This window comes from Meleagris gallopavo, chromosome 3 (genome assembly GCF_000146605.3).
Source record: "Meleagris gallopavo isolate NT-WF06-2002-E0010 breed Aviagen turkey brand Nicholas breeding stock chromosome 3, Turkey_5.1, whole genome shotgun sequence".
Classification (NCBI taxonomy): domain Eukaryota; kingdom Metazoa; phylum Chordata; class Aves; order Galliformes; family Phasianidae; genus Meleagris; species Meleagris gallopavo.
Genome location: NC_015013.2, coordinates 34,249,176 through 34,274,979, shown reverse-complemented (window position 1 = coordinate 34,274,979; position 25,804 = coordinate 34,249,176). Strand labels below are relative to the sequence as shown.

At 35.7% G+C, this 25,804-nt stretch overlaps 1 protein-coding gene across 1 annotated transcript in view; it reads right to left on the bottom strand.

Annotated features, from left to right (window-relative positions):
• Positions 1–25,804, bottom strand: part of LOC109366697 (gamma-aminobutyric acid type B receptor subunit 2-like) — a 166,266-nt gene that overhangs the window by 57,876 nt on the left and 82,586 nt on the right. Inside the window, exon 3 of the mRNA XM_031552769.1 lies at positions 24,917–25,087. Within this exon, the coding sequence (XP_031408629.1) occupies positions 24,917–25,087 (171 nt within the window). The remainder of the gene's footprint in view (positions 1–24,916; positions 25,088–25,804) is intronic.

Below are 25,804 nucleotides of genomic sequence, written 5' to 3'. Positions count from 1 at the left end.
TTTTTTGTGAAGAGGTTTCTAGTAGTTTCTGCAATCTCAGGGAGACTGGATCAATGTTATTCACTTGAACTGACCAGAATATAGCTGATTCACTCCTACTATCTTTTTGTCAAATTAGATCATAGAAAAATGATAAAAATTAAACAATGTTAAACTAGATAGGCTTCAGAGGAAGCTACAAAGCTGACACTTGATGAGAAAATTTATGCATTCACACTGTGCTAGAATTAGTTCATAGACTTTGCAGTTGAGGTGTTCATTTCTTCTAATTGAAAGGGGCTTTCTTATGAACCATAATGATTTTATTTTATTATTATTTTTTTTTTCTGAGCAACACTTCTTTTAATTCTGCTATTGAATATTTTTTTTTCCTCCTGCTCTATCTTTTGGAAGAATAAAACACTGAAAGAGCTCTTGGATTTCCCACTGAACTAGACTTTAAGCTCCCAAAAGGCACAGTTTATTGGAGCTGGTGCCAGAGAGCTAGAAACTCTTCATTTCACTGCCACTATCGAATATTGCCTGTTTTGTAGAAGAGTTTGTTGTGGAGATCTTGCCAAAAGAAAAATGCTTCTCCTTCCATTACCACAACCAGATACCCAGATACTGGGAGATTCATAAGAATTTACACTGCTGCCATTGTTTTTCTAAAAAGCTTAATGTTTTTTTTTTTCCCCCCCCCTTTCAATACTGTGATCACTCATCTGACAAATCTAATCTAGTGCTTTAATCTCAGGGTATTTTTGCTATATTTTTCACTCTTTGCTTTCTACTTACTATGTCTGTATTCTTTACCTCCTAAATATTCTAAATATCAGTTGACACTATTGGAATTGATATTTCACTCTACTACATTTTTAATAGGTATAGTCATCTTCAAAAATTTTTAGGGGATAAATATGCTTACCCAGAAATAAGCTCCAAAAAAAAAGTTTTTTAAACGCATGTAAGGAACACAGTTGCAGGAAAAAAAAGATGGCCCTTGAGCTTGAGGCAAGGGATAAGACGCAAGGGAACTGGTTTCTATTCCTCGGTCTGCCAGAGCTGTTCCATGGTACAGCTCATGACCTAAATAAGATTTTAAAGTTTGCTACCAACTTTGGCTGTATTTCTTTTCTCAATGTGGACGGTAGCAATACTTGCCTACCTCATAGCTGCTGTATCAAATTCAGTGATGTTTGAGAGGCAAACAACAAAGTCCCTGACCCTGCACCTGTGAAGGAAGAAATACAGGGGTTTTGAGGAGCCAAGAATTCACATTGAAAAGGAAGAAATGAATTTCTTTAATCTCTAGAAAATTGAGAGAGTAGACAGAATTACTAAATGGGCTGTACAAGCAATCAGTCTAGATGAGACCAAACTACAACATTATTATGGCCTGTATCAGGAAGTTTATGTATGGGTTTACGTTTAAGGAAAGAAAACAAATGTTGGAAACCATATGGGTAGGCTGCTCCCTAAGAAAGAGGAAAGCAAGTGCCATTACACACCAACTGGACCAGGGGCTTCCCCTGCCAGGGCTCCATCTCTCAGTGCTGTAGTGAGGGGAGAAGGACAGGTTTGGAGACAACCATCATTTTCTACCATGAGTCTAGACCATCAGACAAATTCAGAGTCCAAGGTAAAGCTGGAAGCAATCCACATGTCAGAGACAGACTTGGGTCTGGTGAAAGAAAGCTGGGTCATATATAGTTGGTGGTTGTTGGGTCGGTCCATACTGAGAAGACAGATCTGAGGACAAGCTGGAAAATTAGTCTGTGTGTTCGCGTCAAGGCACAGCTGTGATGGAGACAAACATGAGCACTTCTACAGAACAACTGGGGCAGGGCCTGGAGCATGGGGAGATAGGGTTGGGAGAGCCCTGGTCTACTGGTCAGGTGCAGAAAAGGGCTATTGGTACTTTCAGACCGCTAACACTAGATTTCAATTGTTGGCATGTTTTTGACTTCCTGTATGAAACAACAGTGACACACATACTTACTATATTTTAGGTGGACAGATATTACTGATTTCAGTGGGATTATTTGCACAAGCATGTTCTCACCAGAAACACGTAGCTAGTATCCATTTTGCCACAGTACTTCATTTTTATCATGACAATTTTATCCCTCTTCCTCACAAAATAGTAAAGAAAGGAGATATTCCCAATGAATAATCTAGTGGTGATAGTTTAGATTCAAGTGTCTACACTGATTAATATTTCAAACTAGGTTTCACATTAGACATTTAAAGGTATAGTTTCCTCATTTAATCCTAACTGCTAGCTACAAAATAAAATTAGTAATTTTTAGATTAATCATACTACTTTTCTTTTAATGGCTATTTTCAACGATCTTTTGGTTCACTGAAGCTGCATGTATGTACTGCAAGCTAGGTCCTTATTGTTCAGGGCAGTCTAATCCTATCAGATATTGATCATAAGGGATTTCTAATAAAAGAGAACTAGTCAGATCATATGGATTATGCAGTCAGATATTTTACTAAGATTTTACGCTGCAGAGATTTATACTATGTACTTTAAAATGTAGTATTGTCAGCATTACAGAATAGAAACGTATATGTATAAAATAAGTGCATGAATTAAAATGAAATAAGCCATATTTTATCATTATGTTGACCAAGCAGAAATTGCTAATAATTGTAATGGATAGATTACATCTCAGGATATACAAGGTGTTATAAGCAAACATTACTGATATTTCCATAGCGATGAAATATCACTCACAATTAGAGGTTTAGGAGAAGAGAGATTGTGCAGTGCTAATACTTCCCATTACTCTTAAAAATAGGATAAAATTGAGGTATTTCATTGATATAACATTTGGGATTGTAAGAAAGAAAGAGCAGGTAGAACCTAATTTTGAGCAAAACAAAATCAAGAGCATGGATAAACTGAAAGAGTAAAATATTTTAGATATTAGGAATAGAGACACACATCATGAAAAATATATTTTTTAAAAAGTATCTTTTTGTGCAAAAGAGAAATACCAATGGAAATGCATTGGATTTCCCTTTTTGTTATTGAATGAGATTTCACATAAGGCTTATAGAATACCTTATATCTGATGCTTATTTAAACATAAGTTTCTATAAAGTCGAGATAAAATATTATAATTTCTCCCTATGTTCACCAAGGTAGAAAATTTTTATTCTTATGCTTTTTGGTCACAGAAGATAACAGTAACAGAACTCGCATGTTATTTCCAGTAGCTGTAATAAAAGAAAGGAACAGTAATTAAGGGCTGTTTTTGTAGGGGAGAATGCCCCTCTGCTGCCATCTGTCACATGGCAACAAAATGTAACGGAATATCAGTGGGAAGGTTCAACCTCTACTGCCATACCACCAACATTCGCCTCTGATGTCACAGGCCAATATCATAAAACAGGAGGCATTACATTTCAAGTAGCCCTTGTAAAAATAGTTTAAGATTTCAGGAACACTGATTAACAGAACTGAAGAAGCAGTCATACACAAAACACAGTTCTGGTTCCCTGAATGTGATATTCCTTCTAGAAAACTGAAGGCTGTAAGGGTTCCCGAATAAATAGAACAACCATTTTTCTAGAAGTTTATCAGACTTGGCTCCTACAGATTGTAGACCAAAAGCAAAAGGTCTGGAGGGTGTAACATTATACAGTAACAGTTTTCATGTCAGGTATTATGAATGTAAATGGGGCCATATTTAGAAGAGATTATTTAATAATTTGCAAACCAATGCCAGAAGTACATGTAATAAGCAGGGAATTAGAACTGCTTGTTTGTTAAAGCAAGTGAATATAATAGGAGCACTGAAAGTTGGTGCAAGCAGACGTGCAACGAGGACTGCTGATATTACTGGAGGGGATACAGAGGCAGAGAAATAAAGGCATTCCATATTGTTGTCTGTGTAATTAAAAATACAGTATGTAAAATATAGAATATATCTTCTGACAAAAAAAAAAGTTTTCACAACTGTTAGTGTATGTGTTTTGATAATAAAAACGACTTTAAAAAATTATTTTTAAAAATGTTTAGAATACATGGGAAATCTGCTTTACATGTGTGATTTATCTAATACAGATAAGGAAATATGGACAGAACAAGGTGGAAAGTATCACACTATCAGAAAAAAAAGTCACAGCTTAGAAAAGTACCATGAGTTTCTTCTGAAGCACAACCTATTACTCCACTCTCTGTAGTGTACACCACTTCTGTAATGGTTTCATGAGGAAAAGAAACAGTGAATATTGAACCAAAGTTATGGACTTTCTCAACACTACCTATATTATTACAGGTGGACTAAATATAGCCTATATCAGCAATTTCTACACACACATATATTTCAAACATATTTACTACTCAGAGTTACTTAGGGGGAATTCAAACAGAGAAAATTGAACAACAGTTATTAAGAAAATGTTATAATTATGAAAAGGTCTATGATGTATAACTATAAAAGAAAGTGTTTTTATGTAAAATTCTCATTGATCCCCTTACCTTCAAAAAGTGTTATTAGGAAAAGGTCAGAAGTGTGTCCTACTTGCATAATTTCTTTGTCCAGCCAAACATCCACTGAGGGAGAACACACAGGTTGTAAAACTACCTCTTGGCTTGTAGGAGAGATTAGTACAAACTATGAGTTTTCTGAAAAGCTTGGAAATCTTTATCAACCTTGGAATTTTTTCATGGTTGTTTCAAATAATCTGGGTCAAGTTAGAAATTTTACCATGTGCTCTGTTGCTGCAGTTACTTCCTGTACTGGGCTTATGTGGCAGGGTTTTGCAGTGGGGTGGCTGCAGGAGTGGCCTCTGTGGTGGCAGTCTAGTCCTGAAGGATGGACTCCACGGTATTAACTCATGTCGGAGAAAGTTCTGGAGAAGCTGTGGGAAATCCCCACAGGATCAGTTTGGGAAGGATGGCACCCTGTGGGAGGGACCCCACATGGAGCAGGGTAACAGAGTGACCATGAAGAAGCAACAGAGATTATGGACAGACCACAGCCCTCATTCCCTGTTCCCCTGCACTGCTTGGGGCAAGGTGGGTAGAAAAGGGTAGAAGGTGTTTTTAGTTTGCTCCAGTCTGTTAGCAACAGCCAATAAATTACAATAGTATGCCTTATTTTGAGTCTATTTTGGACATGACAGTAATCGTCGAGGGATTTCCATGTCCTTATCTCAAACCATGAAATCTTCTTCCATTGTGCTTTCTCTCCCTTTTCTGTTGATGAGGGAATTGAGAGAATGGAGTTGTGGTGCTGATCTACCGATGGGACGGAAACCACCACATTTGCTAATGGTTTAATTGCATCAAACTATGTCAGTATTTACAAAAACTTCAGCTTTCAAGAGTCAATCTGTTACCAGCTGAAATCTATGAATAGAACATACAGTAGGGAATTTAAAAAAAAATGAAATGTTTACCTAAAACAAAATTCAGTGTCATTTTGATGAAAGGGAAATTATAGAAAACATACCTGTAAGAACACAGACAATAGGAAATTATTACTATTTCAGTAATCCTTCAAAATAGCAAACCACGTTTCTCAGACTTCCTAAATGCAGAAAGGTCAGCAATATCATGCTAAGGTTTAATTCTGTACTCTGCATGAGCTATGGGAATATTTATCCTTATTGCAATACACTGCAGTATTTGGGCCTTAGGCTCTTTTGGGGGTAGAAGGACAGGCTTGGATGAGATTTGAGAATAACACAACAATTAACTACCTTTTGTCACTGGGATTATTAACTGAATAAAACCTAACTTACTGACCCAAATTCCTCTTTTCTACACTTGTTAGAGCTACTGATCTGATCTGTCAAAATCCTTCAGCATTCACTCTCTGTGACAGATATCTTCACTTTATTACTTTTTATAAAGCGGAGAAACAAAATATTTTTACATGTATTTCTGAAGCACAATCTTGTTTTGTATCCCCTCTGTATTCTTTCCAAAGAAGGAATGTGAATCTGGTTATAATTATTGGCATCAAGAGTTTGCACTCATTCATCTACACTGCAGATAGCACAGTTATGAGACTATGAGGAACTGAGATACTGTCAACACTTCACAATAATCTCCTTCTTTCTCACTTTCAAGCCCACAATCCAAAAGGTTGAAATCCAGTTTCAGTAGCAAGTACTCACAATGGGGACTACATCCCTTCCTTTAGATCTCCTCACATTATACCTCGCATTCTTATTAACACAATTAATATCCTCCAAGCTAAATGAATTGCTACACAACCTGGGGAATGTGAGGAAAAAAAAATCTTCCCCAGGCACCCTACACAAAAGACTTTTGTAAATACAGTCTGTAAAGTACTGGCCCAACCAGTTCTCCTTAAAACAGAAACAATTTATATTTCATCCATTATAGCACTCATGTCTATATTCTGATCTTTTATTATTCTGATATTTTACGCTACTTTGTACAGCGCTGTAAAATTTCTGATAAAACTTGATAAGCTAAATTATATTGTATTGTAAATTATAAATTGTATTTATAAATATATAAATTTATATATTATATTGTATTGTACAAATACAAACAAATACAACTACCGTCTTCTTTTTAAATTATTCTGGAAATTAATTACTCAGTGAAGTAACCTGTGACAAAACATTACTCCAGAGTATAATGTCATTCATGGAACATTCATGGAAACTCTACCAGCAGGCACAGAAGTAAAATCTTGAAAAGACCCTGTATTAAGAGCTTAATGCTATGGTGAACAAATGAAACCATTGTACAATACATTTAGTCCAGCTTTACTTGTACAAAAGATAAATCCCCTTAAAAGTATTTTCATCAATTGTGGAACAGACAATATTGAGAACACTGAGTACGAAAATGGGTCTTTGATGACTTGGTCCTACCAATGGAGTACACAGTTCCATTCAAGACTACTGTACTTCCTTTAAGATGATTCTTGGGTAAAAACACAGATTTGTTAAGAAACTGAAGCTCTACCAGGTTGTGCTTAACATATATCAAGAAGCTGGTAGTAAGTATTGAATCCATAAGGCTAGCAAAATGCCCTTTACAGCCTAAATACTTAATTCCAGAGAAAATAGAAACATAACAATATTTTGATAGCTAAGTCAAGATACTACTGGCCAAAGATGAAGTTCCAGTGGTAGTGATCTGATTCAAGCAGAACGTGGCATACTATTGCTGTATAAGGTACTGCCAAAAGCAATTTAAGATCATTTTTAGAACCACTTCAGACATGCTCTCTCCTAAGGACTAAAATAAAATTTCATTGATGTCATAGAACAAGTCAATAACTTATATGTATGTTCACATGGAAAATGTCCAGATAATAAAATAATACAAAGGAATCTTTTTATCAAGAGATTGATTATGTATTGCTATTTTGTAGCATAAAGTATGCAGAAAGCTAATAGACAATCCAAAATTATTTCTGATGTTGAAATAAAACAGAACTACAGATGTTCAAACACTTTGAACATCTCCAAATCTTCTACATCTTAAAGCAGAATATTCATATATGAAGTTTTCTATGCCAGAAGAAGTAGGCCAGGAAAATAAATGGTACAGTATTAATGCACTTCATACAGGCTTCAAACACACTGTAATGTAGGATTTGCCCTAAATAAGAGATAAAGATCCAAACATAATTTGATCTAACTAAAGTAAAAGTAACCAGCATGACTCATGTCATGTCAACATTCTTTTTTAGGCCATCACTGCATCCATCAGTACCAATTAAGGTTTTTAAAAAAAACACAATTTTTCCTCCATTTTATCCATTGAATCAAAATCCAGAGTTTCTTGACTAGTCAAACACCTATTTGAGGAAGAGACATTAACCTTAAAAGCACTGAAGTATCAATTTCCATAACAGACATCTAGGCAGAAGGAAGCAGCAACCATGTTGGAGTTGTACTGTATGGAAGCTACACACTCATCTTTGACTGCTGCTGCCACCAGATAAGGAGAGCATTGACCGAGATCATTCTGGAAGATTATAAATCCTTTTTCAAACCTCACCTCAGTCTGCCTATTAGTGAAAGCTTTCTGAAGAAATGTCTTGTTATTATGTTCTGTTTCCAGCGGAAAAAGAGGAGAAGCAATTCTAGAAAATGTCAGAAAGGCACATGAAATGGAATTGGATTACATGTGCAAAATTAATGACATCTAACATTTAATTAGCATCATAATGCCATCTATTGCCTGAGGAAAAAGGATAACATGAAAAATAAAGCTGAGAAATTCAAGACTAATAAAAGAAATCCAACTATATAATACAATTCTTTACTACTGAAAAGTATTCTCAAGAAGTGTCATGCACTTGAGAAAAAATCCAATTGTACTTTTCAGGAAGCTCAAGAAGTTCTCCTCCTGTCCCGTATAAGTAATGCCAGAGCTGAAGGATGCTTAAAGGAGTGAGAGAAAATGTCACTATAAGTCTGCAACAGAAAAAAATACTTAATGTTTAAATGGCACTCCATGGCAGAAGGTGAGATACAGTGATTGCTGTAACCTCTGGTGAAGCAAGTTATAGACAAAACTATTATTTTTGCTTCCAATCCTTTTTATTCCCCCCTCCTCCGCTGCTCAAGAACTGATAATGGCACTGGCTGTTACATTGCTGATTCTCTGAAATTCAACATGAAACGACTGTCCTCTGCTGCAGACTTTGGAAAGCCAACACTTCTGTCAAAAAAATCGCACAACTTAGACAAAAGCCACAGTCACATTCTTTTTGGAAGGTTACTTAGATAAGCAAGTTAGTTAATAGCTCAGATAATCAATGCAAGTTAAATTAATACATACAGTTAATACTCCAGTTAATACATACACTAACTTTGCAGGCTAAATTAAAGTAAGCCAAAGCAAGACAAAGTAACAGCTCGACTAGACCATTTTCATCATATTGTCTAGGACAATGACACGATTAAGCATTAATTCAGAGTTTGGGGATTATCCCTTAGTCCTCCAACTTTAAAGAAAATACAGAAGCTGTATTAAACAGCTTTTTGAATATTGAAGAAAATCTTGCACCAACATTTCCCACAATGTCCCGTGGCTGCTATTTCACACTTTATTTACTTCACAATCCTCAGAAGGATGCCATATGGTGGTGATAATTTTCTGCACTTGAGCTTCTCAGTTTGGTTCGTGTACTTCCTCCACTGAGATTTCAATTGTCAGCTAAAGATGGGCTCCAGTTACCTGTGAAAAGTCCTTTTTGACAAGAAATTTTCCCCTGGCTTTTGTACACATCTTTTTGAACACTTTAGTGCTTTCATTAATTGCTCTGGCTTTTTCTCTTCTCCTCTAGCAGATCTCAAGGTTCTGAAATTTTTCCTTCTAGCATCTTTTTCTTGATCTCTCTAAATCATAACAATTCTTGGTATATATTATAATCAGGTTCTTTATAAATAAATTCTACAGACCATTTTATATTATTCTGAATGGGATTCTGAACAGGTATTATGTTGCATCTCAGCACATTGTCTTAAATATCCTTACTTCGTGGGTCTCTTACAGCAATGTAGTTAAAAATACCACTGTGGCATCTTTTCATTTTATTGACTTCATGGTCTCTCTTCCTACAGAAGAATCCCCCAGAGTCACATTAATATAAGCTATTTGGTTTAAGAAAGTAAAGCCAAATTTATCCATTATTTTAATGGAAGTTCTCTTTTCCTTCCTTGTGTAACAAGGAATGTATTAAACACAAATGATGCAAAAATACAAGTAATTCATCAGGACTGTCTGAGATGAAATCCCTAATACAGTATGGAAACCAGAGGGCAAAATCTTCAAGGCTGCCTGAGCATTACTTGATTAGTTTTATGCTATAATTAAGCAGGAAGTTCCATTCTTTGTCTTAGTGCAATTGGCTAGTAACCTGAGGTGGTAGAAATTATGGCTACTTGTTATGAACTGGGAATCATGTCCTTGATCATGTGTGCTTTGTGTTGTCACAGCCCGTTCTATTTCAGTATTAAGGATTACACTTCGAATTCACAGATCACATGGAATCAGATTTCACTCTTCTGCATCCCCACAGAGCTAACAAAAATCTGACATGAAAAAAATCTTCTGTACCTTTTAGGCATATGTAATGCTTCATTTTACCTCTCTGAAAATAGGGAGAATACATGTGGCATCATTAAGGGTTATGAATTTATCTCATCAAGGATTGAGTAAACTTTTCTGGTAGCTTGATAGAAATTTCAGATCATTTATTACATGTTTTTGGTTCATTTAAAGGATATATATATATATATTATATATATCTCTAATTTCTGTTCTGAAGTTAACTGCCAGTGCATTTCAGTGAGGTGAACAATTCTGAAAAACTTCAAAGGAGCACACTAGAATGGAATTAAACAAAATTCTGATCCTTTTGAAATCATCCAGCACTTGCATCTAGACAGCATATTAAGTATAACAAAAGCCTCCACAATATAATTCTGCCTCATAATTTTCCCTACCTTCATATATCAAGAATATTTAAAGTTAAAAAAATATAATAATAATCCCAATAACTAAAATAATTTTAATTAAAAGGATAATGACAATATCGTACTGTTAGCTGCATGCAAACTGGTCCAGATGTGGTTGCATAATGGTCACCTGAAACTGGCCTTATAAAATGTCAGATACCTTTCAAAATGCACTACAACTTCAGTATTCCAGTATCTATTCTAATTCCTCTACAGTATACATTCTGCACTAACTCAAGATGTACATTTCTCCTTTACACATGAATGAGACCAAGAAGAATAGGGAAGAAACCCATTAGCCCATCAAAGAAAACACAGTCCTGCCAAGAAGAAGCTATCATGTATTGGGAGTCAGGGGGAAGGCATGTAAATTTTTTAGGAAAGGTTCTTTTTTTTCTTTTATTTTTTTTAAACATTAAGCTGTGTAGACATTTAAATTTAGAACTTTTGAAGCTGCAGCCTGAAGAGTTCTGTAATGTTTCACCTATTTATTAATTTCAGAGCTCAGAGACTTTGTTGGATGTCTGGAGAAGCTTGTTTCCGTAAAAATAATGGCATTCAAAAATGCCAGAAGTATAGACGATATGACAGGAGATCACCATGATATTTCTACTGGAGACATTTCACCATTTCTACTGACCACACATCACTAATTTGCAGGAATATCAATCCACTGACATGGAATCAGACTCTAACTTATATGAGCACATCAAATTAAGGGGACAGAAAAGTTATTACTGACACTTTGGTCTAAAAAGGTATAATGGAGATAGGAAAGGAGAGGAACTTCCCACATGCACTCCCTCAGCAATTCCCTAGGTCACCACCTGCATTTCTCCTATGTTTATCCTGAAAGAGAAGAGAAATTAAGAAAGTGATACAATGTTGTGCTACTCTTAGTTTCCTATACTTTCTCTAGACTTTGATATAATGAAGATTAATAGATTAATTTTCTGCTTTACACAGGGAACTTGACATCTAAGTGCCTTCACATGATGTCTGTGTCATGGTGGAAAATGAGCTCACAGTATCTGAGTGGAGCTATTTACTAATGCTATTTATCTCAGTCAAAACAAAACATACAGAAGCAGAGCAACTACCCAGAAGCTATGCTGGATTGAATGAGTACTTGGATCATGTAAAGGGTAGAGCCCTTATTATTAACCTCTGTAAAATTCATGATGCACAAACATAGTCGCTTATGTCAGGGCTCTGACAAAAAAGGTTAATTCATCTTCGATTCATAATAGAGACCACTGAAGAAAAGTAAAGTGGCAGCAATAGTCTCATATATAAGACAGACATAAAGCACTGTGTTTGATTTTCTGGACTGCGGGAATTTCCAAGATATTTTTCAGTTAAGGACAAATGAGCCTTGCCAATTCTTTCAGACAGCCAGCAGAAACATGAACATATAGAACCAGAACAAGATGCAGCAGGAACTAAACTGCAATTTGTTGCAACACACGCAAAGCTCATGAACAAGTTGAGGGTGCCACTATCAACACTTGCATGTCTTTCCTAAGGGTACTGCGTGATCTTTAGATAACTATCTGACATAAGAACAGAGTAAGGACACAATATATTGAATATTAGCTAAGCTTACCATCTCATTTTTATTTTTATTTATTTTTCCATTAGAATAAACTGTAATTGGAAGTTCAAATATTTTCTTTCCACCTCCCAATAGAATGTCTTGCACATCCTATGGGATGTGCACATCTCACTTTGGAGACAACTGTTCAATGGCCTCCTTACTTAGCCCTACTCACAGCTAATTGGGCATACTTGAATTCACCAGCGCTTGTCTGGATTGCAACATGGACTGAAGGCAATTGGTGCACACTTGCAAAAACAGATACTCTTCAAGAGATACACTTATAAAAAAGACGTATGTTTTAAGTACTTGGAATTCCTTTGCAGTCATTTCCCAAGACTAGAACTAGCCAATTCTATCCAGTTTTTCCACTAAGAGCAATCCCAAAATAAATAAATAACTAAATAGAAATTCCTCCCCCCCAGAAAACATCACCTGAAAATTCAGAGGAAACCATACCATAAGATTGATTTGCAATTTGAAAAAAGGCTGCAGTAAATTACCTACTTAAGGACATTTTCTAACTCCAGTCTCTTTAGTCTTGCAGACAACAATACATAAAATACAGTAAAATACAGTAAGATACATGTTTTAATGTGTATCACTAGCCATTAGGACAATTGTCACAACAATTAGTGACAAAAAAAAAAAAAAGTAAATTTGCAAGCTTTCTGGTACTCTTGAGCATGAATACACAGCAAACAACAAAATTATGCCTCTATGAGAGTTTGCAGTATTTTTCTTCAGCAAACAAAGAAATCCAGGTTTTGACTACATTTTTACGACAGAGCTATTACCAGGTTTCCATATTCTGAACTTTTCACAGGCATCCTATCTGACTCTAATTAGGAAAAGGATATCCTTCGCTGATTTGTACCTCAGTGTCCACATTGCCAAAATTAGAATAAACATCCTTAGAAAATAAAAATAAAAAATCTTTCTATCTACTTAAGATCCACTGTTGAAAAATACTGACAGCTTTTGCTTCCCTGGTAGGCACCAGAGCATGAAGCAGTGATGGGATGTATTGGGCCTGGGATGAAACTGTGAAGTTAACTTTCTTCACAGTAGACCATCTCATGCTTTAGTTCTTGAATTAAATTTCACAAGAATGAGGTCTATCATACAGAAAAATGAAAATGAATGTGTATTCAGTACTAGCCAACATTTTATTTTAAAAAGACATAGAATTCCTACTGCTACACCAAATTGTGAATTACTACACATGGTAAATAGTCATTCAGCAGAAGTGATACTCTTACAAGAGGAATAAAAAAAATCACCAATTTAATTGCATATAACACATCCTATGCGGATATGTTAGGCCAGTAGTTGCTAGTTACTCATTTCAGACAGAACTACTTGATTTGTTGATTTTTGTCATAAACTTGTATTAGCTTTATATAGCAAGGTGTTTTCCTTTTTTGGGGAGTGGAGCTGCAGGAGTGGCCTTTGTGAGAAAAGATCAGAAATTGCCCCAGGTCAGCTAAGAAACAGTTCCAGCTCAGAGTTCCTGAAGCCTTCTTTTTTCTCATCACCCTGCAGCTTGTGCGTTTGACTTCTATTGTCCTCTAACAGAGGATCATAGTCTGAGAGGGAGACCCTTGTGGTTCCTAATTTAAAACTAGTCAATGTAAAGCAGCAGGAATCTTCAAGATACCTTTTTTTTGGGGGGGGGGGACACACCTCAACTTAGGATGAGAGGTATTTACTGGCTATAAAGGGAACCTAAATGATCAGCTTAGACTAGACACCACTGTTTAGATAGCCAACACTACACAAAACAAATCACAAACAGCAAATTCTGCTAGCAAAGGGTACACATTCTGGCCTCTGTGAGACAATTCTGCTTGCACGTTCTCAGTTCTCATCACTAAATCTGAAGCACATAGTTCACTAAAGCTTAAGCACATAGTTCACACACCTTCAGTGCAGTGAATAAAGAAGACATCAAGTCTTCTTTAGATGATGGGAAAATGTCTGTTTTACCAAATTTAGCCAGAATCAATCTTTTTGTAGTTTTGATAAAATTTGCCTAAAGGTATAAGTCAACATTACAAGAACCCTATCTGAGAAAAAAAGCTCAATCAAAAGTAAATTTAAGAAATTGATGGGAAATATTTTCTATGGAAAAACAAAGAAACAACAACAATAACAAAAAAAAACCACAGCAGATCAAGTTATGCAAAATATTTAAAGGACATAGTGTTGAGGCTAAACAAGGCAGTCAGGTCTGTGGGGATTTCTTTAGTATTGTATCTGTAAACCTCACAAAGGAAAAGTAATTCCAAAGAGAACAGAAATGTTGAAAACAAGTTTCCAGTTGAAAGGGTGTTGACAAGTTGCTGGGTTTTGTCTTTGACAAGCATTTGTATTAAAGTGCTTAATATTCATATAAAAGAAAGCATTAATGAAACTATGAGCGATGGAATGCATCACAGAAACCTAGAGAGCAAATAATGTGGATTTTCATTTCACACATTTCATTTTTCAAACTGGAAAGTGAAGCAAAGCTGGTTTAAGGACAGGCCTCAGGACAAATTGTAGAAGACTGACAAGGGTAACACAGAACACTTGTCTGCTCCACCAGTGCAAGAGCAAACACTTTTGTAATCATCAGACCTGACAGAGACAAAATCAACAACAACAACAACCAACCAAACAAAAAAACCTGAGGTTTTACTAAGCTGTAGGCAAATTAGTTTGCTAGCACACTAGAACATCTTGGGCTGAAATTAAACAAATAAATCTAAAGGGAGGAAAACGAGCGGAAAGCAAAAGAAGAGCTGAAGGGCTGAAGGCTACACACTATACTGCAGTGTATCATAATGAAATGATAATTCATATATTTGTTCCTCTTTTTCTTCAGGGTATACCATTACAGTGTGACGCAGACAACCCTGAAGTTTCTGGAATGGCAAGGAGTACAGTTTTTCAGTATAGCTCTGAAAAATATCAGAGCTGGGAACTTTGCAAGCAATACACTACATAAGCAATTTGTATCTCTACTAGCCTAGGGGTCTCTGAACTCTTATGAATTTTTACTATGATTGTCAGGACTGAATGCAAAACACTATTTTAAAAATGCAGATATATACAATTTGTTCTAAGCATTTTGAAGCCTTATATTCCATCTCTGTATTAGTGACTTTGATGTTAACACAGATTGTTATTTAACAGTCTTAGAGAAGATGTCTTGAAAAGACATGTAGGCTTCTTCTAGATGAAACTGAGCAATGCCATCAGGCAGAATGTTTCTATACAAATGGCTTGGAGGAAATGACAATACACTTTTCATTGATAAAGGCGCTGCAGCTGGATTCTACAATCTCTTCCTCTTTAAAAAATATTTAATACCTCATATCAAAGATCACTGTAGGTAAATTAAGTGTACAGTTGATCATACAACTGCACAACAGCAGCAGGCAGAAGAATCAAAGAGTGGAAGTTTTCAAATTGAAGTTGTGACAAGATTCAAAGCTCAGCGCAAATGAAAGGAGGAAATCTGGCCAACTTAGATCAGAGAGAAAATATTACCACTTCTTACTTCAGGACTGCAGACAGGACTTTTTGTGCTCTCTGCTTGAAAGCAAGTGCAACTGGGGATGAGAAAGGTTCCAAATTCAAGAAGAGGTATGTCTTATAGAGGAAACCTTGCTTCTATCGGAAGCCATGGTTTCAGCAATCACCATATAAAGCACCTCTCCTGATAACTGCAAAGCTTCCTCTTTCCCACACATATAATTTGAGCAATATATTTTCCTACATGCTTTTTATTTATTTATTAGGAAGAGAGACTGCATCCTGGGATATGCATAAGACATGACACAACAGTTTCCCCTAGTTTCTGACACCTGTTTTTCTGTCTGATGTTTCTTCCGTCTGCGATGGAGTTGTACTCGATCACAAAGAACTGTTAAGGGAGACTTGCCCTGCCCAGAAGAACCAACTAACATCATATAACTTCTTGTCTCTCATGGTGTAGTTTTAGCTTTTCTAGACCCTATGTAGATTAGGGATGCAAAATGCATCAGATCAAATTTTCAGTGTGTCCACGTGCTAAAAACAAAGTTACAGTAAAGAAACTCCTGCTTGAGAGATGTTACTGTGACTAGAGAAAAAACAACATCTGCTCATTTTCATCACTCTAACAACCGCCAACTCAACATCCACCTTAAAAATAGTTTTGTAAGTGAAATGAGTGAAATGCTCTCTATAATGCTACCTAATGCTATTCTGGAATCCTTCTCCCTCTAGTACATGTGTTATTTGCAGAATGAAGTACAGGAATTCACCACCCACCTTCCTCCCTCAGAGCAGTACAGAGCAAATACAAGCATTACTTGTTGTGGATTTGTTTCAGAATATCTGGATACAATCCTTGTTTTCCACCCATACTGTACCCTTCTCAAACGGGCAGTGCTCCCATTTATTGCAGTAGAAAAAGTAACTTGGAGTTACTGCCAGAAAACAATGCAGATGTCTGAGGCTTTACTGATCAGGGATCAGTCCTAGTGGCTGGCTGATGTGGTGTGAATTACTTTGAGAAGATTCAAACAGAGCGGAACAGAATACAGAACTTCCAGGTCCTTGGTGAGTTCTCGAAAGAGAAGATAAGTTGAAAATATTATCATCTACAGAAGCAGGGCTGCTAGAGAAATGATTGGTCTTCAATACCCACAGACTGTAGCAATAAGGTTTAGATGACTCCTGAATATACAGAATCATAGAATGTCTTGGGCTGGAAGGAACTTCAAAGATCATCGAGTTCCAACTACCTTGCTATAGCAGTGTTGTAAACCACTAAATCAGGCACTAAAATAGTTGGATTTAAAATACACAAGAATCTCTGTATTGTCTCTTGGATAAATTTCCCAGATCCTTGTCCTTTGTTGTTTTTTTTTTTTTAAATCTCTGAATCTGACATCATGAATGAATCCAAAAGAGATACAAACATCACTCTTCAAATCACGTAAGGAAGAAGAACAAATAAACTTTGTGTTTCTTGGATCTGGGGAAAAGGAGTCTAAACATTTTTACTGATCTATCCTTACCAGCAGAATTAAAAGATCATCTAGTATCAAAGCAACTGCAGGGAGATCTGGAAATTAAGATGAAAGACACTGCCAAAACATTTCTAATGAATTTAATTCCTATTTACAGCTTTCCTCTATTTGTTTCAACAAGTATATAATTTACCTTTTGACTTTTACAGAAGGAGTTGTCTCAAGTCCTCTTTAACTGTATTGACAACAGGTGCAGTTTAGAAACATATGTGCTAGAAGTGTTCATGTACTAATTCAATCAGGGAACACCAACATAATGTCCAAGTAGCCTGTTTGATCTGGACTGATTTGTGTCAGTGGACAAGGAAAGAGATATTGATACCATTCATCTTCGGTAAGGTCTTGGCATGGTTCTCCATAACATCATTCTCTCCAAATAGGAAAGACATGGACTTGGATGGGTGGACTTGATGTTTGGTGGATGAGGAACTGATTGCAAGATTGTATACAAAGAGTAGTGGTCAATAGGCCATAAAACATCTTACAAATGCAAATCTTAAATTAATATTAAAATATTGCAAGCTTTAGCTGTAATATTACAAATGAAGGAGTTCCAGGAGGAAGTGAATTTGAAAACATCGCCCACATTTTAGGTTCTCACAACAGCTGGGATCTGTGAAAATCCAGGAAAATCTAGGAGGCTTACCATGTATCCTGTACTATCCCTTTTTGGATGACCATTGCAACTGGGGGAGGTGCTTGAGTACTGGAGGAATACTCCCTCCTGTTTCCAAAAAAAGGAAAAAAGAAGACACAGGGAACTACATTTTTGTCAGCCTACCTCAATCCCTGAGAAGATGAGGGAACAACAAATTCTGGAAAGTAGATGGAGGCTGCCCATCTAGAAAGCAGCTTTGCAGAAGATGACCTGAGGGTGCTGCAGAACTAAGCCATGAGATTAGGAAACAGGAAACATCATCAGATAGCGGTTTCCTGCATTTCTAAGTTTTTTGATACAGGTGAGTTGCTCAAACTATTCCACTGATCTGCAACTAGGATGATTTCATCAGACAAAATTTGGAACCCTATTCCAAGATATAAAAGTGACTAGAAAGCAATTATTATAAAAAACATTAGCCTAGTGCAAATCACTGAGGAAAAAAAGAAAAGAAAGAAAGAAAAAAAAAAGGCTCAGAATATGCCAGTGACAAATAAAAGTTCTTAGGAAAAATGGTAGGTATGAAGAATGCCATTAAATTTGGTGAGTCATATCTCTCAAAAGCACACTCTCATTCAGACAAGACATTCAGTTTAACATTGTAGGATACTTTTCACCTTAAAATGCCTCTTTTCTTTAGCTGAGTTCACAGACTGTTTTCTAAAAATGGAGACAAACATAGGATAAGATTCTGTCTCTCAGATTTCTCCCTGCTATGTCATAATCCTGTGACTTTCCCATAATCTCATGACTTCTGAATATTTGTCAAAAACCTGGACAACTATGATAAGTCTAATATTTTAGCAGTGTTCAAAATTTCTAGAAGTCACAATATAACTTTGGCTTAAGGAACAACACCAGTACAACACATGCTTAACTTCAAGCAGTTTAAGAGATGTATTTTCTTCTTGATGCCAGATTAGCTTTCAAATGGAATGGATTCTGTTAATTTTTTTAATACTCTTCCAGGAAGGTTCATCATTCCAAAAGGCATTCCATGGATTTTATCGTAAACTCTGAAAAACCTTGAATTTTAATAAATTGTTTCAAAAATACTTCTTTCCGTGAACTTATTCTCTTCTGAATTAGGCAATATTATATTACCATATTATCTTATGTGCACAACTTTTAAAACTTATCACAGCACTACTGATTTTAATTTTAAAATATCCTACAATTTCTGATGAATGGAAGATAATTAGACCTCCAATCAAAACACTGGGGTTGGAGAGAGGGGAAATGCTTGCTAGTTAAATAGATAAACCACTGTTCAAAATCTTATTTCATCCTTGTATTCTCATCTTATAAAAAATAACAAAAACAAATGAAAAACAGTAAAGCCCCCCAAACATCAAAGCATAGCAAAATCTAAAAAAAGAAATATGATGATGCAGTTATATTAGCAATATGCAATTCTAATGTCTGTCACAACAAGCACTGTCTTGGACCATTTTTTCAGTATATCTTAATAGCAATTTTATTTGTATTCAGATTTGTCTTATTTTCAGGTACAGTGATGATTATTATATTGTATGCATTAAGAAACTCAGCTAAATGGAATCTCTCAGTCATGAACCATTAAAGGTCTGCAGGCTCAAGAGAAGGTACTGATCATTCCATTGCTTTATCTGATATTGGAAATACCAGTCTGTCTCATATGCACAATCAGGTTTAAAGATAAAAGTGGTGAGCACTTATCTTAAAAAAAAATCTTGTTTGATTTGGTTTTGTTTAATGCAACTGAAGTTTAACAAGGATGTTATCAGCTCAAGGAAATCCTGGGGCTACTTAGGCTGATAGTTGAGTCTACCTTCAGTGCAAAATAACACAGATACAATGATTAATTCCCATAGTACAGCATTGCATGTAGCTGCAATTCTTTACCAGGTAATGTTGTAGCCTCTTTTTTTGGTTTGTTTGTTCTGTTTTTGGAAGCTAACAAAAATGGATAATGGGAAACAGAAGAAAAGGTAAAAATTATTGGTTAAAATACTACTGCCGTAAGAAAAAAAGTTTCTTAGCATGTATGATAATTTCACAAGAGGACAAAAATACACTTATGCATGCTCTACCAAAAATTCCAGCAAATGATAACTTGTATTTCATAAGCCTAAATGTCTTTACAGATTCTAAAGTTACCTATTACAATGGATGTCTAAGTCTCTTTACATTTCTTTGTCATTTTAAATTCCTGCAATGACTTCTACCACTTAGAAAGAAACAAGTAAATATTTAATTTCTCATATATATGGATAGTATCCGCAATATTAGAAGAAACAACTTTTATAGGCTGCCTATGGAGATTTTAATTTTTTATCAAATTATAGAAAATCATAATTACCAGATAGAAAAGGGAAAGATATTCTTCTTCACAAGCTCAGGAGAATGTGAAGTAAGCTGTCCCTAAAATTTTATCCTAGCAACCAGGCAAGAATCTGAAACTGAGTGATATGATGGACATTTTCAGACACATTTGTGCCTCTACTAAGAGGATTATCTCCATATTTTCTTTTTACTAAACTCTCTGGAACTATTTTGGGGAGAAGATCTGGGCTTTTGAGAAAAGGAACTTGTAGGATTTTGCAAAGGGAAAAAATGAACAAAAAAACAAAAATGCATTAAAGCAGCTTAAATACAGATTTTGTTTTACTAGCACTTTCACATCAATATTTTATAGCTTTCAAGGTATGCAACTAGTTTGGTGAAAATAACAAACAAAGAAACATTACTAAGAGATGGTATGAAAAAGTTCAGCAGTTAAACAATAACATTTATAATGTCTGTTTGCCTGCTTTCACTTTCTTCTCTCTATGCCTTTTTCCATATACTTGACTGCCTCCTGTCTCACATCTCTTGTATCTGTGCTTCTACATTACTGCACTCTATTGTGGGTACAGGGCTCCTCCAAGGATGAAATTACTAGATATTGTTTGGAGCTACCAGCTTCAACATTCCTAGTATCTGGTAAATTTTATGCTTTCAAGCTCATCCTTGGAGAAAAAGTAATAATTTCTTTCTGTTCTACCACCTCTTGGAAATGCGATGGAGGCTGGAAGTCTCTGTTCTTTCTTCAGAAGCCTGAGAAGTCAAACAACACAGTCACACCTTGAAGTCTCCACAGTTTGTAACTATAGCCACCAAACACTGGTGCTCAGGCTTGCTTTATGGCTAAAGTTTGAAAGGTCACCAGATACCTAATTTCCTTCCTCTGCCTAATCCTTCTCTGCTTCTCTGTAACTATCTCATCTTATCTACTTATCCAACTTCTTATTGGAAGTGACTACTAATTCAGATCCTTGTTTGCAAACTCCATATTGAGATTGCAAGTCTACAACAAACTTCTAGATTAACTTCCGGGTAAACTTCTAGACTTATGTCCTGCTTTCTCTACAGAAATAGACACATACTACTTGGATAAGGTTTGCTGTTTACTAGCAGCTTTTCTTTATAATGATTTTCTTTTTCCTAGTATTATATTCCTAGGTTAATTTTTATTAAAAATTGCTATATGATTTCAATTTAGGTAAAATGGATTCTGATGAGCCACAGATTTTTAAAGTAGATGTCACTATACAAAATACAGAACAAGAAGAAAACTTAGGAATATTAGTCATGTCAGCCAAAAAAGTAGCATTTTGTCCACTTACAAGGGAAATTTGGTTTTAGTTTTTTAATATTTTTAGATCCGTAAACTCAGTGAAGATGGTGATAGAATCACACAGCAATATTTTATCTTCCATTTTTTATATATTTTAATCTCTTTCATTAAATTACAGAACGCTTTTCATTTCTTCTGTCTTTTTGAAATGCCACCTACACTGATAAAATTACATTAGGATTTCTCAGTATTTCCAGGAAAAAGCAGAGAAATCACATAAAGAGATGACTATTAAGAAGTACAGAAAAATAAAGTCACTTAAGATGAACAGAATTTAACTTGTTTTAAAAACATTCCTATTCAATATTCTCAGTGGGAGGGAAATATATATTTAAAAAAAATGGAAATATCATGAATATAATACCAAGTGGAAAGCTAAATGCAAGTTTATCGAATTTTAACATGACAGAGGTGTAAAGAGAAACAACAGAAGACAAACTAGAAGTGTCCCATCTTAAAACACTGAAGTCTGAATCCTCCTTATTGTACAAGTGCAATTAAGTAAAAGTTTCCAGTTTGAAACACACTTTGAATGTACATGAGCAAAATGAGCAATATGTAGGAAGGAACAGTAGAATACAAAGGCAAATTAGAATTACTGATTAGCAAATACAGCATTACTTGAAAATCCTAAGATGATTACACTTTTCTGTTTCATAGTCATGTTCTGAAACCTTTACATCTGCAACACTGGCAGCTCCCAACATTTTTCAGTCATTGATAGCTAAGCGTGACTTCCTTCTCATGACTTTTCACACAAAACCATGAAATAGAGAAAACACAAACCACAAGAACATCACTTGGTTTGTATTCAAAATACAATTTCAAGCAGTTAGCACTGGAGAGTGGCAGAACTAGAGGTTCCTGCAGAATCTCCAGTCAGCTGAAAGCTCACATGGGAACTAGAAACTGAATGTAGTCAGGACTTTTCTGAAAACTGTATGCAACACCCATAATTCTTCAGGGATCATAAATACCAAAGCTAGCCTTTCTTTGAGCAGTAGGTTGGAACAGACAATCTCCTGAGGTCTCTTCCAACCTAAATTATCCTATGATTCTATGCCATAACAAACACTTAAAACTGAAAATCCAGGAAAAAAACAACATTTTAGAATCTCATTTATAAACCTTCGCCATAGGACCATTAACTTTTGAAACAGGTTCTTCTCCCAGAGGATGAGAATAGCGCAGCAGTCCAATAAATCTAGGTCACAGAAGCACAATGGATATGAACTTGCCCTACTTAATAAACAGAACTGATGAAGTTTGTATATACCCTTATACCAGGAGGACTTATGCAACTGAAGCATTAATCCAATGGAAGGGACAGTTTTAATTGTACAAACATATGCAAAGAATTTGTAGAGGATACCGATAGTGGGTTGTACTACTGACAACCATAGAATTCAGGCCACTTCAAAAATCATTATCAAAAGGATTAGAGCAATGCCAAGAAAGGGAGCTCCAAGTCACTCTACCTGTATCAGATATACAGATCATAGAATCACCGAATGGTCTGGGCTGAATCATCTTTAAGATCACCTACTTCCAACCCCCTGCTATAGGCAGGGATACCTCCCTCTAGACCAGGTTGCTCAAAGCCCCATCCAGCCTGGCCTTCAATGCTTCCAGGGAGGGGGCTTTCACAAACTTGCTGGGCAACTGTTCCAGTGTCTCACTAACCTCATAGTAAAGAATTTCTTCCTAATATCTAGTCTAAATCTACCCTCTTCCAGTTTAAAGCCATTTCCCGTCATCCTGTTGCTACATGCCCTTATAAGAAGTCCCTTCCAGCTTTCCTGTAGGCCCCTCTCTGGAAGGCCACGATCAGGTCTCCTTGGAATATTCTCTTCTCTGGGCTGAATTAGAATTAGAGTAGTCTAGTATTTTATACTTTTTCATTTACATACTATTCATTTTAAAATCTTTTTCTGCTTGTCAAGATTAGTCCAAATCCCAATTCTGCCTCTGCAAAAGTGCTTCCAGCTCTTCTCAAATGGGTACCAATTGATCATTCAGTAAACATTTTATCTCTCCCACTGTCTAGAAAACCATTTGACAGAATCCCATCCTTCTTGTTTGACAATGAGCCACTGATAGTGGCTCTTTGAAATTATAATTTCGAGACAGAGGAGGATAAAGCATACACACTTTTTGGCTGCTTTTTACCTCAGCACTCATTTTCAAAACATTCAACTGATCTGATGACAATTAACCTTGGTGGCAGGAATATTGGTCAGACAGTATCTTTCTCATGATCAAGTTTCTCCAGTTTTCTTTAGAAACAGTCATAAAGTATCACATATTACTCTATCTCCTTGAGACCTGTTATTTTGCCTTCAAATGAAATTAGTTTGCTTTACATGATTTATTCTTGACAAATTCATTTTGGCCATTGTTTAGCATCTTTTTATCTTCTGTGAAATTCTCAGTGGATTATCTGTTCAAATATCTTTCCAGGAATTTATTTTAGGCTGACTGGTCTATAATTCCCTTTATCTTTATGTGGATTTTGGAAAGACAGACAAAAAGGTCTCTTCCCTCCCCATGCTTATTATTCTTGAATTCTCAGAACTCATAAGGGAGGAATCTAAGATTTCTTAAGTACTTCAGAGTGAATTAATTGTGACAGAATTTGAAAATATCTGATTCACCTAAGCAGACTCTAACCTGTTCCTATCTCTCTTCACTAGTTTTAATTGTATTAGTGCTCAGATCACAGTCAGCCTTTTTTAATGAATGATGAAAAAGAAAAAAAACAAAACACCAGCTATGAAACTGACATTCCTCTATTAGTTTTGCCTCTCAAATAATTGGCCAACTCACTCCCTTGTCTTGCTCTAATTAATTACTTATAAGATGTTTTCTTTTAACTACTTTATTGTTAATGCCATGCTAAAGGCCCTTGCCCCATAGTCTCTTTCAATTTCTATGAGCAAAATGTTGCTCAGGGTGAAACTCTGATTTGGGGGTGCATAATACTTGATCATATCAACTCTAGAGGCTGCAGTCATTTTTGTCTCAGTAAGTTCCTACAACTCTTTCAACCATACACTTAACAGATTTTCTCCCTCGGTGTTCAGACTGATGCTTAAAATAAATCAGAGCAAGAGAGGAACAAGACAAAATTAGATTTATTCTCTCTTTTAGCTGAACCAAGATACAAGCTTCCTTCAAAACTGTACACTTTGGCAAGTCAAAGAGTATAAAAGAATCCTTTGCTAGAAACAATTGCGACTTTTTTTTGCACTTGGGTGCAACGATTTGGGTGTAAAGAAAACAAAAGATATTATGGGTAGTTTTTAACTATTGTTAGTGACATAAGCCCCAGAATGGAAATAAGTTTACTCAGTATGGCAGATACCGCCTAGTACAACAAAGCCAAAAAAGACTGAAACAGAACGTCTGTTTCTTTTTACTTAGTTGCTATTAATGGAAGAACTAGCTATTTGAAAAAAAAAATCTGCAAAGCTTACCTCAGAGAACCTTTGTACATCCTGGGTTAAAGTTCCTACTCTCTTCCATTGGTAATACTTGAGTAACTTCAAAATTGCTGGATTCACTGCATTATCAGATGGCACTGTCCGGAAGAAATAAGGATATTTTTTCTTGTCAGCCAACTCTGGAGTTGTTGCTGCAAATGAAAGCTGAAAAACAAAATAAAACAAAACAAACAAACAAACAAACAACAAAGAAAGGAAAGTCACAATGAGTCATCTGGCAGCCAGAAGAAAAACTTTGTTCTCAGTGCAACAAGACACAATCCTCTAGTAGTACCTTTCCTTACTGTCAGGTACCAGAAAGAGAATAATTATAACAGACAAGACTGCAGCACTGTAACTTGCCTGGCTCCCTATCTCTTTCACTGAGTAAGTTCCCTGTGATCTGAATGATCAAATTAGGCTAAGTGTCAGATTCTACATATGTGAAAACACCAGAATTGGTACAAGGCTGGAGAATGTTCATCATTAATAAAAGAGGAAATTTGTCAACACAAATAACAAAACTTTACTGAATTCTTCTGCCCAAACTAAAGGCCGCATATTTTTAGGGAAATGATTTCCAGATAGTGTTATTTACAGAATACCTGCAAACTGACTTTCTGAAAATGCTCATATTCCTATAATATTTGCAGTTATTTTCTCCAGTATTTTTAAAGCTGTTAGGAATGAGTTTTTCAAGGGTTATTTTTTATTATTATTATTTTTAATAGCCCTGCATAGCAGCTGAGGATTTTTTAAAGTACCAATTTAATGCAAATTGATTTGACTACCAAAAATATGCTTCTTAAGACAGATATGTTATATCTCTCAAATTCAACAGAGTCAAAAAGTAGAGGTGAATTCAAGCATATGTAAGAAAGC